General features: G+C 39.2%; 2 protein-coding genes across 4 annotated transcripts in view; one reads left to right on the top strand and one right to left on the bottom strand.

The window, feature by feature from the left end:
• Window positions 1-1664, top strand: part of LOC140922302 (uncharacterized) — a 69884-nt gene extending 68220 nt beyond the window's left edge. Inside the window, exon 25 of the mRNA XM_073372300.1 lies at window positions 1428-1664. Within this exon, the coding sequence (XP_073228401.1) occupies window positions 1428-1535 (108 nt within the window). The 3' untranslated portion in view covers window positions 1536-1664. The remainder of the gene's footprint in view (window positions 1-1427) is intronic.
• A 410-nt stretch (window positions 1665-2074) lies between these two features.
• LOC140923019 (uncharacterized) lies at window positions 2075-13310 on the bottom strand. Of its 3 annotated transcripts, none has more exons than XM_073373075.1 (5): window positions 13170-13310; window positions 11017-11347; window positions 9028-9142; window positions 7187-7474; window positions 2075-2927 (listed from the first exon to the last, which is right to left on the bottom strand). In XM_073373075.1, the coding sequence occupies exons 2-5, from the start codon at window positions 11278-11280 to the stop codon at window positions 2635-2637; spliced, it is 960 nt and encodes a 319-aa protein (XP_073229176.1). In that variant the 5' UTR covers window positions 11281-11347; window positions 13170-13310; the 3' UTR covers window positions 2075-2634. The 3 variants fall into 3 exon arrangements, with proteins under 3 accessions (XP_073229176.1, XP_073229175.1, XP_073229174.1); XM_073373074.1 differs by having other exon boundaries at window positions 11017-11304; XM_073373073.1 differs by having other exon boundaries at window positions 11017-11264.
• Window positions 13311-13684: the final 374 nt, after the last annotated feature.

Raw genomic sequence — 13684 nt, 5'->3', positions numbered from 1 at the left:
ACAAGTGCATGAGAGGGATGGTCTTTGTCTACAGCATTAACTAAATGCAATACCTCCCAAGTTTTATTAACTACTAATTTTTAATGTCTTTGAGAACTTGTACGCCAATAACAAAGCCATAAAAGGTTTGTCGCAAATCTCGCACCACAAGTGCATGAGAGGGATGGCTTTTGTCTACAGCATTAACTAATGCATGGCAATACATTTCAAGTTTTGAGAAACATTGAACGATCGCTGGTGATGCTCAATAGACCAGTTCCGATATATCAAAATTCAGGCTCAAAAATGAATAATATATTCCTTTTGCTTTATTTCCCCAAACCTGAAAGCCAAGTATGAAGTTTTATATATCGAAAATGGTCTATTGACTGTTTACGCAAGTACTGTAAAAATACGGTCAAATACTGGGTGCTAGCGGTTTTTTCTCGTGGCGAAGATGCCGGCTATATAGTGTTTTCACTCACGTGGCCAGCATCTATGCAAATTTATTGAAACAAAAGAAAGCGTTTTCATAAGAAAGGAATTCAACTCCCACAGGACTGGTTTGGGACACCAACATGGCCGCCGTTTCATTGTTTTGGGACACCAATATGGCCGCCGTGACGTCATGTGAAAACACTCTATAGATGGTTTTCACAGTGACGTCATCAAACTGTAAAGTCAAAATAGCGAAGTTTTACGAATTCTTATTTACACTAGGTTAAAGATAAACAAAAATAAATCTTTGCACAAGTTTTCATTCCCGTAGCATGTTTCATTTCGAAAATACCGCAATTTGAACTTCCGAATTTTCACAGTGCGTGACAACAAAATAGGAATGTTGTCTCTCCTCTTGATTTTCAGCGGTATAACCATCTCAAGTATTAGAAGATATGTATATACTCTCGTATGCTAGTTTTCGAGTGAAAAGAAAGAGTTTTTATAGAAAAAGTGAACTGCATATGTTTTTGTTGATTTCCGGCGGCCATATTGGTGCACCAAAACTGTACACCATGTGGCATCTCCTTACAAAGTTCTACTAAGGTGTGTGAAACGTTTTGGCAAATTACTCGAAAACTGTGGGCCACAAAGACCTGAGACTATTATTATTATTATTATTATTATTATTATTATTATTATTATTATTATTATTATTATTATTATTATTATTATTACTTATTACTCATTATAACAGCAATTGGCCGCCTCATTCTTCAGTGCCTCATTATATATTAAGTAATTTTACTTTCTGTTCAAACAGGGAAATGCTAACAGAAACGTTATTTGATGACTTTAATTTATCCTATTATGTGTTTATGAAAATAACGATTGATAATTATTATAATTGTTTATAATTATTACTATTAAATTATTATTAGGTTTGTTTGTTTGTTCCTTTCTCTAAGGTGCATGTGACCCTCACTTTTTTTTTTTTTTTTCACTTTTAGCGAACAAAGTTCACTAAGATGAATGTCTGGGTGCATTACATTTACTGGTCAAAGAAATACCCTCAAAATCCAGACGATCCTATATGCAAAGCAGTGGTCATTGAATAGCAGACCGATGATCCTCGATATAAGAGAACATGAATTTTCTCGCTTTAATGTACTTATTGATTATAAATTTACCGCTGCATCGCAAGTTAACTGAACCAAGCCAGGAAAAGACTTTATTGTAAGTACTAATAAAACCTCTCTCGAAGCTCTTACAAAAAATATCCGTTTTTTTTTTTTCTTGTCTTGTGCATATGTGATTAGCCTGATTAAAAGAGGGTCCAGAGGTCGCTCGCGGTTACACACTCTGTTGTGCCAATAGAAAAAAAAGGGGGGGGGTATTTAAAAAGCACGAATTACGAAATCACTTTGGCATTTAGTAGAACTAAAAAACCTTATAAAACAATGGGGGAGAGGAAAAAGTGTCAAAATGTAATATTCGAATACTCTGAAATTCCTTACTCTTTAATCATTCTTTTTTGGGTCGTGTATGTATCGGTAAAATGGAATTTAATTACGTATTACAATTTGTTCTCAACTTTGTGATGAGTGATAATTTTTTTTACTGATTTGGAACAAGAGAAAATTCTCTCTTGTTTGGAATCAACTACGTAGTAACTGTTTTATTAACTTGATCATCAAGAGTTTTTACAAGCTCTCTTTATTACGGGTGTTAATCAACAGATCATTCTCTACTGATCTTAATCTCTGTCCAGTGGATAACACAACTGGTTTCCCTAATACGTATCAACCGGATATAAAGTGAATTATCCGGTGGACCGTACGTACTATTAAACTTTTAAACCGACCGGGAGCCGGAAGACATTCGATTCTGTGTCTTTTATATTGAGGCTCTCTATACCGACGAAATCAAGTCGCGACGATCGCTATTGGTTGGAGGACGATCTTAAAGGATAACCCTTTAAGCCCTAAGAGTGATCAGCATGAAATTTCTCCTTGTCAAATTCAATGCTTTGTAAAAGAGAGTGGTTATGAGGATTACGGACATGATCACACACTCCAAGATTAATTTATTTGATATTTTATCTACTTCTCGCCACTACTGCTGTAGGAAATTAATAGGGGTAACAAATGAGAATTTAAATTTTGATCTTAGGGTTTCGCGACGAAAGCAACGCACACAGGTACCCATAGAGGTGCTCTATATTACAGTATAAACATGATTGGCAAAAGGTCCACCTTCGCCATCAGCTCGACAAGCGTTAGATTGCCCATATTTGTCAAAAGTCTGTGGTGCTAAAGCACTGGATGCACACCATCCGCCATCCTGAACAGCAAACATACGGTAACCTGCTCTTATTGCAGCTACCGCACACTTGGCAATAGCATTTTTTCGAGCAAGGTACGTCTGTCCGTCCAAAATAGGATCCATCCCCTCCAGGGTTGGAATTGCTCGATCTTCGGTATCTCTGTAGCATCCAACGCTATCATATCCTGAAAAATGGAATTTGCGTTGGTACTAATTAATAACCAAAAATACGAAAGGAATGTGCAACCGAATTTATGACGCTGGCTGACTACGTCATCTCGCGTAATTAGGCCCCGTCCACACGTGTTCAGGTTTTATTTAATTCGCTACTTTTCTTTTGACATACCGTATTTATTCGAATAAGCGCTCAACCTCGAATTAGCGCACACCCCAAATAAGCACCCATCCTAAAGGCGGAAAAAGTTAATAAGCGCTCACCCCCACCCCACCCACTTGGATTACAATGAGATTGAATAAGTACTAACATCAAGGGAATTCCCCGAAGACAGAGTTTTCTTCAGAGTAGGGGTAGTTTACAGAAGCCTTGCTTTGTTACATCTTCACGTTTTGTTATTACCATTTATTGTTTTGTTGCAAAATAAACATCCTGCACTTGTTGAAATTGGTGGAAATTTAATAAGCGCCCAGCCTCGAAAAAGCGCTCACCTCGAATAAGCGCCCACTCCCAAGGTCCAAAAATTTAATAAGCGCCCAGCCTCGAATAAGCGCTCACCTCGAATAAGCGCCCACTCCCAAGGTCCAAAAATTTAATAAGCGCTCCTGGGTGGTTAATCGAATAAATACGGTAAGCAAAACTTTTGCCGTTATACAGAAAGAGATCTGGTCCCAGTTGCGGTCAAAAACGTAGAAAGTGCTATCCACTGGATAAATTACTATCCAAAGGATAGCGCACAATTGGTTCTCGTAATACTCATCCACCGAATAGCAATTTTTCCGGTGGAAAGCGCTATCAAACTTTGGACGATCAGGTTCTGCAGTATGTTTGAGATCTTGTTTCCCACCTACCATCCCGCGATTTCAATTGTTCAGTGCAACTCTGGTAGTGTCGCGAAATTCTCTCCTACTGCTTAACCCATTCGCCCCTGAACCGCCCGTAACCGCCCTGCGGATCCACGTCCTTTCCACCCCTTGTGACGTCATCAGTTTCAACGATCAAGGACGACTTTGTCCGCTAACTTGTGCAGAGTGAAGAGATCTTTCAAACCATACCAGAATGAGCACAATTCAGTCAAGGACACCGGAGAAACAGGCAAAAAAACCATGTAATATTGACCTGAAAATCTTCATGAAAATCTTGTTCCTTTGCTCACCTACCTTTCCTTTCACCTAATCCTAAGATCCTAAAGGCTTTCCTACAAACTCTTTCCACCAAAATGAAACCTGCTAAATGCCGAAAAGCGAAAAAAGAGGGGAAATTTTGCTTTCTGCGCATACCCGAACTTCGCAAGCTGATATTTTGCATCTGGATCAGAAGGCCGTGAAGGGTACGACCTGTAAACCGGATTGTGGTAAGTTGTAGCTCTTTATAGCACGACAGTGACCAGAAAAACACTCGACTAGCTTCAAAAAGCGTTTCTCGGCAAAATCTCCAGGAGCAAATGGGTTAATTCCATACGATGATTGTTGCAGTTTGCAAATCTTAAGGTGCTACTTTCGATCGGGGGATATACCGCTGGGACCGTGAAACCGCTATAGTCTATAACAGATCAAGAGACCCTCTCTTGACTCTTGACCAGATCTAGTTTAGCTGACTTTTGTTACCCTATAACTGACTATTAAAACTCCCAAAATCCCTTCCCATTCTTGAGTCGCTATTTCCAGACAATACCAAAGTCGACGCTTTTGCTATTAAACTGAGTTGTCAGCAAATTTGAATTTTCGGATTTCATCTTTTGGGTGTCAATTGCGCAGTTTCCCAAGTCCAAACTAAAATCATCAACCATTTGTTCAGTTTCCTGGAAAATGATACCCCGTTCTCGACCAAAACGCCCTGAATTCTATGACCCTATCCAAGACTAAACTGCTTAGAACCACAACCCTCAGAATGGTACACTAAACATCATTATTGCATGAGGCTGAGGTTTATGTGAATAATTATGCGGGTCGAGAAGCATGTTATTGGCCGAGGTGGATAACAGCTAGGGGCACCCAACGACTGTTTTCTGTAAAATATCTGTTCGGAGAAGCAAATATTGCCTAGAACATTCTATTGGTTGAATACGGCTAAAAAATTGTAGAAGAGCGTTCCATTCAGGTACAATTTTCGAAGCTTATCTAAAAAAATCCCTACTATTTTCTGAAGTGTAATTTTTAATCTTTTACCCCTTATGTTTGGCTAATTTTCGTAAAAAAAGAAAACCTAAAATTTTCGGATTCAAAAATGAGATGGAAAGAAGAACAAGAAAAATTCTCACTTTCGTAACACGTTCAACTGCATCTAAAATTTTCGGAAAAATAACACTGCAACCCTTGTAAGAGGGTCTCAATGGGGTGGTCGCTTTTACGGTTATCGGCTAAAATTTTGGCTCATTTACGGCTATCGGTTAATTTTTTTCAGTTACGGTTAACAAAAAAGTTAAAAATTAACTTTTTTGTTTCAAAAAGTTAAATATTAACTAACATTTTTTTTTTTGTATTTTTAAATCCAAATAAAGGTCTTCGGATCATCTCGGGATGAAACAAGCTATTCTTTTGAAAAATTTTAACATTTGATAGATCATACTTTTTATAAAGTATTTCACTTCTAATATTATTTTACACTTAGAAATGTCAATAGTCAATTTAAAAATAATCTTTGTGAAAAAGCAAAAGCGGACACGCAAACGCCCAACTCAAGGCCGGGGCGCGACATTCATTAGAACAGAAATGGTCGTTTTCACACCAGAGACGGATTATTCTTGTGAGACGGGTTATCCCAGGAGCTCATTTGATGATTCGCGTCAGATAGGTAATACTTCTTAATTTGAAAATGTAATAGTTTTAATTTTGAATGAACAATCCGCCTGACTTTATCCGTCAATTTCGACGGACAGTTTGAAGATGGATTATCCGTTCTGTGTACAGCCGCCCCCTCCCCTCAGAAAAAATCGGAGAAGGGATGTATGTGGGGAGGGCGCGACTGTACACAGACTAGTGTCAGATGGATAATCCATTTCTAGCTCTAGCTTGAAAACGGCCAATAACAAAATTCCCGTGTCCAGTGTTTTTAATGATAGCGAAGGACTGTACGGAACGACTGTCTGCCGTTGCCTTGTCCGTAGGCCTCATTATTCTGGGCGGCTAATGCGTTTCGGATCACGTGGTCCGAGCGAGTTCGCAACCGAAATGCCTTGACCGAGATTGCGTGGGAAGACCCTGTACAGGGACTAGGCATGGCAATGTCTACCGTAGCGTCAGAGGAAAACAGGGAATTGTTGTTTATCAGCGATGTGTTTTACAAACAGTGACATCTCTGCGTGTTGTTTCACTAGTGTTTCGAGGGCACGACCTCCTGAAAATCACAAATATTAATCCCTAGCAAGAAGCCTCACATTCGCTATAGAAAAAATTAGTTCCCCGAGCGAGTGGCGGAAATGGCGACTAGGTCTTGGTCAACACCTAAAAGGCGCTTCGCTTAACGTGCGTATGGAGTCACACTAGCCAGGAAATCAAAAACGCAACCATAAGAGAGTTTAGTACCTTCATTAAAAGTAGCAAATCTAGGGACAGTTTCTTTTAAGGTTAACTCTTTTTTACTCTATTTTCGGCTAACGGTTAAAATTTTTCAATTTTTACGGCTATCGACTAAATTTTTGGCCGTTTTACGCCTATCGGTTAACCCCATTGAGACCCTCTTGTAATTTCGAAAAGCATCAAGTTCCCCTAGGATGACCGAACAGATGCAAATTTTATAGCGCTGCTAAGAATACATTTCTAGAGATCTAAAAGTACTCTGGATAGCATAAAAAGACTTTTCAATGCGTTTAGGAGGAAACCGTCCTTGGGTGCCCCTGAACAGCCTCCGAGATCAGCATAATTCTTCGCATCATACGAAAGCCCAATTCAATAGTTGTTTTATTATTCATTCAAAATATTTCTTAGTTCTAGTAAAGTGAGCATAAATCCTCGTATACTTTGTTGAAGACTTAGTCTTCGGTTTTTTGGAAAGCCGAGAAAGCCGTTTATTAGTTTATTATCACTTAAGCAGCCTCGATTTCAGGTAAATATACCATCGAACAACCTAAATATACCATCGCATCGATGATACATTGCTCGCATCTTCCAAATATGGTAAGCGCCAGTCGCTTATGAAAAAATGGCCGGAAGATTGGAGCCAATCAGAGACGGCGAAATATTTTGAATGAACAATAAACCTATCTAGTCCATATATGGCAATGCTCCTACCCGGAGCGGTATTTTTTTTTCTATGACCATTATATCGTACCTTTGATGTAATAAACGTGATTGGCCATCCTTCCTCCTTCCCCATCAGACTGACAATCATTTGATTCTCCATATTTGTCAAACGTTCGCGGTGCTGTGGCACTAGAGAAACACTGACCACCATCCTGGATTGCAAAAATAATGAAACCCGCTTTGATGGCAGCCGACGCGCATTTGGAAATGGCGTTTTCTCGTTCCGTGAATGGTCCATCTAAAATTGGGTCCTGTCCTTCTAAACTTGAGATTGTTCGATTTGCGGTGTCCTTATAACATCCAACGGTTTCGTAAGCTGGGGAAAATGAGCAACAGATTATGTTCATCTTATTGCATTTAAAAAATATGACGAAATGTATGCCTGCTTATATTCTTTAAATGCAGCAAAATCAAACACACGATTAACAGTAATTTTATAAATTCTAGGTGGCGTCTCTGAAACTCGTTAACAACACATGGAGGAGAAAGAAAGAAATGGAATATTGATCGTCATAGCATTTTTCGAACTTCGAAGAATGAATTTCTCTAAAACTTGAATAGAGCTGATTATTTGAGGAACTATATCAAAACGCGCCTGCTAAAATGACGTGTTTCAACCAATATTCAGAAACATCAAAATCGACGGGAAAAATGGGTCGCGACTCCTTTTAAAAACTTCAATTGTGTCTTGATATCAGTTGAAACACTCCCACTCGTGTTTTATATACATGTATTTCCACTGGTGGCCGGATATTGGATGAAACACTCCCACTGGTGATTCGTGTTTCACTTTTCATTTTTTCCTGATATCAGACGAAACGCTCCTTGATCTGTTTGATATATCACCTCTGAGAGTCTGGATATCACACGAGATTCTGCCATCCGTTTTTGAACACACGCAGTCAGTGCTGGGATATAGTGCGTGTTTGTTAAATCTCGGTGATTGAATATCAGACGAAACACTGCCACTCGTCTTCTATAGATTGTCAATGAGCGTCTCGATGTCAGACAAAACACTTTCAGACATGTTTGAAATATTTGCAGATAGTTAGTTTTCTTTTCTTTTTAAATGCTTTGAAAATCCTTTCAACCCATCTACCATATTTATCTATATTTTCAACTCTCTTCTCGGTGTTTCATCTGGTGATGAAACACTGCATCTCATGTTTGATATATTACATGAAACACCGAGAAGAGAGTTGAAAATACGACGCGCAGCGGAGTATTTTTGACGAACTTCGAGGTGCTTCATCTGGTGATGAAACACTGTGTCGAATGTTTGATATTTCTTCTCAAACAAAATCATTTTTGAAGGAGAAATTAAGGATGCAAAAATGAGCAGTTTTTCATCTGATATCCAAACACTCATTAAACATTAATTTCCTTTGAATTTTCTTTATGAATTATTAATGAGTTTGAGAAGTATGATTCAATCATTCTAGTTATTCCTCATTAGTAAAATCCAACTAGTGGTCTATTATCAATGCTGCGTTCTGATTGGTTGAGCTACTACTGGGCTATATGTTATAGCCCACTAGTAGCGAAAAGCTACCCATGATATCCCGCGCGCGCCTCAACCTGAACCCCAATCTTCTCTCACCCCAAAACACATATATAGCGTCTGGGTACGAGTCTGTTCTGCCCCCTTAATTGTCCCCAGGTACGCTTTCGTTCGTCCTGACGACCTCACAAAGCTGTGAGCAAGGGTTCATACAGAGTACTCCCTAGCTTTATTTTACTTCTTTTGCCTAACAAAGACGAAATCAAAGCTGGCCCTTAAAATAATTCTTAATCCGCAGCATCCTTCAGGTAATGGTGTGAGAAGGAATGGTAGAAAAACAAGATCGTTTTCAATTCATGTTTTCTTACCCTGTCCACAATCTTCGCCGGTAAAACCAGGCGTACATACGCAACGATACCGTTGGTCTGTAAATCCCGACTGGCAGGTAGAATTGTTATGGCATGGATTGACGTCACAAGCACTCTTTCAAGAAACAAATGAACGGTGAATGAGATGAAAAGGTATTAAATGATGTAGCAAATCTAAGTAATCAAAGTGAAACTTGTCTGGGGAAGACATGCCAAAATTTCCTCCACAATCAAAGGACCGTCGGCAGATATGGCAAATTAGACAATGTGACGACAGTGACGTAGACTCGCGCAGATCTAAAAACCGAAATGACCCATGGTAAGAGGCTAATTAAGCTCTACAGTTCCCTTTCACCTTTCCGCGCTCTATCATGTTCGCATTTGCCGTTGTGTTGACTAAATCTGCCGAGTAGACATGCTGTTGTCTATTTCTGCATCCGATCTGCATACAGGAAAGAACGTGTAGGTATTAAGTGGGGCACTTTTTCAAAAAAAGCCTCTGCTAATTTTTTACATGGCTACAATAGTATGCGCGCTCTGATCGGCTGTTTTCTTGTAATGACTGGGCATTACTAACTAGGTTTCCAAGGCATATACAATAGTGGACATTCCTATGGCCATACAGACAGCTGTCAAAAAAGGACATCCGCTGACCAGTGTAACCTGACTGTGTCGCGGGTTCAAGTGTACAACTCATTAAGGTGACTTGTTATTTGCTGACCAGTTGTTGGTTTTAAATGATCGCATGCTGACTGAGGCGGTCCATGATGAAAAGGCCATATAATATATAACTAATTGACCTCGTCCGTTTGGTCATTATAGGAAAATCTCAGACCTCGGCCTTGATGTATTGCCGTTGCGTTCGCTCGGTTAATAGATCAAGGCCTCGCGGTCTGAGATTTGCCTGTAATGACCTCACTCTCGGTTAATAAGTAATATATAGTTTCAGTTGAAATCGGAAGGGTGAGGCCAAACCTCCCAGGCAGGGCTTTGCCAAGCGTTTATGCCAGCCCAAAGTCCTAGGGTGCGTTCCTTTGAGATGATCCGGTTCAGGATCAGTGATCCGAGATCACTCAGACCATGGTAGATCAAATGAACCGATGAATCCAATCTGGACAAGGATTCATCGGTTCACTTGATCTACCATGATCCGAGTGATCACGGATCAGTGATCCTGATCTAGATCGTCCCAAAGGAACGCACTTCTAAGGACGTGCGTCAGAAGCTAGGTGAGGGCATTACCAGTAAACATTTTACAGTTGAATCTTGTGGCGTACTTGATAGTGCAGCACCATGGGTACGAAAATTTGGTTAGTGATTTATCGGTCCACAGTTTAGGCAATTGGTAAGCAAAATTCAGGACTTGGAAATTTCGTCCTGCAACCGCTTTGTCCATTTGTACAAATCAGTGCCATTTGCTGAAAAACGACCTTGAAGCTGGTATCAAGGATGACTCTTAAGAAAGGGAACACGAATTTCCGTTTGGAATATTCCGTCGGGAAAAACAGGACTACCTTTTCAGGTGTTCCGTTGCTCCTGGAAATTGTCCGCAGGAACTATCCAAAACGTTTTGTTCCATTTACTTTATCCAACTGGATTTTTTAGAAACTTTTTGTAAATGGTAATCATGCAACCTATGCATCCAAGAAATTTGGTTCCGTCAAAATCGTCCGTTCGTACTTCCGCTTGTTCATGTTAGCGGATGTGAAATGCCTTACTTGCTCGCATCCATGTTATGGTCTATTGACAGCTGTCACAATAGGGTATCTGCTGACCAGTGTCACACGACTGTATCGCAGGCTCAGGTGAAAAATTCATTGAGGTGACGTGTTTTATTTAATTTTTCCGCTGCCCGGTTATGGTATTCAACTGATCGCAGGCTTAAAAAACTTTACTTCAGACAGACATTTTTTCAAAATTCCCACGAGAGCTTCGCTTTTGGCTTGGCTAAATCTAAATGTAAGTCTAAATTTTATGATATACTCTTACATTTGCTCCATGGTATACGTAGTCGGCATCGTCCTCCAGGTGATAACCATACCCTCGATGAGTTGCATTGTTCAACTCACAGCTCCTTGTTTTCTCTTTGAAATTAATACTGACGCAGTTAGATTCCCACAAACAAAGTATCTCGCAGAAACCTACATCTGGGACCTGCTGAGTTCTTATTGCGTGGTTCTGCAGACGTTTGGCGGTAAAGGAGAAGGAAGCTGGAAACCGCAGTTCTCGACATTCACCTGAAACAGTCAACATCCGTCCACGCACATGAACAAAACACTGCACAAAAAAATAGATCAAATTTGCTCTGGGCAAATATATGCTGCAAAGGGGGGACAAAGATGGTAATACTGCGTTAGTATCCTTAATTTTATAGGGCTGTACAGTGGCGGATCTAGGGAAAGGGCGTACTTACCTACCTAGCTCATACATGTATATGGGATTATCCCTCCCCCACCCCCGAAGACTTCAAGTGTCACGTGGCAAGCAAACATGGATTGGGACGACGAATGCCAGGTTATTCATGAATTTTCTGTAGTTAAATGTTGCTTTTGTCATTTAAATATTTTTTAATTCAAATATATCAAATGAATTTTTTTGGTAACATGTCACAGGAAGTTTCATGTCTTTCATAAAAGCAAGAGCAATGATGGGTTCTCGTTGGTCACGTGATTAATTAAGGCAGAAAAATTATGTCGGAAGACATGCATGTTTGACCAGAGAAAACAATTTAAGTTCACTACAAAGTGCGATGGAATTATTACAAATTGCGACAGCTTCGTTTATTACAAAGTGCAATGGACAGTTATTACAAATTGCGACAGCCTTTTTATTACAAAGTGCAACACAGTTCATTACAAGTTGCGACACTGAGGTTTTACAAAGAGCTATAGATTTATTACAACTTGCGACAATATAGTATTAGAAGTTGTTACGTCACGTTGCCAAAATTTCTGGATGACAACAAGCCGGCAAACGTCACGTAAAACTGTTTCAGACTTCATCGATCTCGTTCAGTTTGAATTAATTTGTCAAATGTTGGCTAAATTTTCTGGGGTTAAATCCGAAAGGACCGTATTTACGTTAAGAAAAAGAAAAAGAAATTGTGTTGTGTCCACCTAGTTTATAAAGTGGACGCGTGAAATTAGGAAGTTTCACGTCGACGGCTAAGAAATGTACAAAAAAGCCTGATGCACGTGCAAAGTTGTTGTTTTGCCAATCTGAACCTATTGCTCTTTGCCGTTCTCGTTGCCGTCGCCGTCACTTCTCCCCTCCACTTGTTTGATATCTTCATAACCAGTATAGAGCGGTTTTCATTTGAGTGTCGAAAAGTAATTGGTTTTGCACTTTCTACACGATGCGATTGGCTTAAAAGATTCGCGCCACTTTTTCATCCAATCAGAAGTAAAACCAAAGCCAATTGTGACGCGCTCGCATGCATTTTCCCGCGCTTTGCGTCAGCCACATGTAATTACTTCGAGTTTTGATTGGTTCAAGGTATTGTCTGTGTCCTATGTGATTGGCCAGAGTAATTACTTTGGTTTTGGTTTTACGACACTTAAACGAAAACCACTCTATAGGAGTATTTTGTGCTTAAACAAATTTAAGAAAGCACTAAGTAATGACTTCATTATCACAGAAGTGATCATGACCTGAAACAGCAATATCCTTGCGGGACGTACGTATTACCCCTCTGGGTAATAAATATATGTTTTTTTTATTTTAGAAATTCAAAGAGCATTCATGCAGAAGGTAAGCGTTTCATGTGATAGAAGAATGTTGAAACCCAGTTGTGCAGAAATTGCGACATTTCTTAAAGAATAAATTAGCAGCTAAGTTAAAGAACGAATCTGCCAAGATAGATTTAATTTGAGAATAGGTGCATACAAATTTAAAATGTATTAATATATATATATATATATATATTATTCTATAATTGAAAATGGTTCAAAAAGGGGCAGACTCAAAAGAAATTAGCCAAAGACACGTGCAGTGGATAAAATTGATAACCACACTCGTTCCATTCTGTGAAAATTAGAATTTGTTCATGTATAACAAGACATGATGATATAAAGTAATCCAAAGATATATTTGAACAGGAGCGTTTAACTTTTAATTAAAAGAACTAAAATCGCAGCACTTACCTTCCACGTAAGCTAAGAAAAGTTCCAATGACAACAAGAAAATGGGAACGCTTTGACCACGAAGAAAGGAGGCCATATTTTGCATCTCAACTCATCGCTATCTGACCACTTTAGCAGCCAAAACTGGTGATAATATTGAAAACGCCTACATGGAGGACTCTTAATAATGCTTCTAAATCCACCTGCTGTAGACACAAGTTAAAAATTAATTAAACAGCTGCATGCTGTCATCTTCGTGCTGTCGAATTCAGTTTGAAAATTAGATCAAATATGTCGTGTTACCACAACAGTTAGATAATTTGTATGTTAAAAAGCCTTTCAACATTTCTCTGCAATCCTCCTACACTTTCTGGGCGTGATACCGCGATTGTCTCACGATCTTTTACGGTTTAAAAGGTGCTATGGGAAGTCGAGGTAATATTACCCCGCGAGAGATGAAACATGTTTCTTAAAAAAAAAAGTAAACATCTTAAAATATTAATAGACTGATTTTAAAATGAGAGATTCGCAAAGAG

The sequence above is a fragment of the Porites lutea genome, chromosome 13 (genome assembly GCF_958299795.1).
Source record: "Porites lutea chromosome 13, jaPorLute2.1, whole genome shotgun sequence".
Classification (NCBI taxonomy): Eukaryota; Metazoa; Cnidaria; class Anthozoa; order Scleractinia; family Poritidae; genus Porites; species Porites lutea.
Note: the sequence above shows the minus strand (reverse complement) of the source record. Positions and strands in the feature narration are given on the sequence as shown.

Coding starts and splice junctions, on each gene's coding strand:
- LOC140923019 (XM_073373073.1), bottom strand. CDS start 13,254: ATGCAAAATATGGCCTCCTTTCTTCGTGGTCAAAGCGTTCCCATTTTC. Junction 11,265..13,169: donor TTTCTTAGCTTACGTGGAAG/GTAAGTGCTGCG, acceptor TGACTGTTTCAG/GTGAATGTCGAGAACTGCGG. Junction 2,928..7,186: donor TCACGTTTATTACATCAAAG/GTACGATATAAT, acceptor TCCATTTTTCAG/GATATGATAGCGTTGGATGC.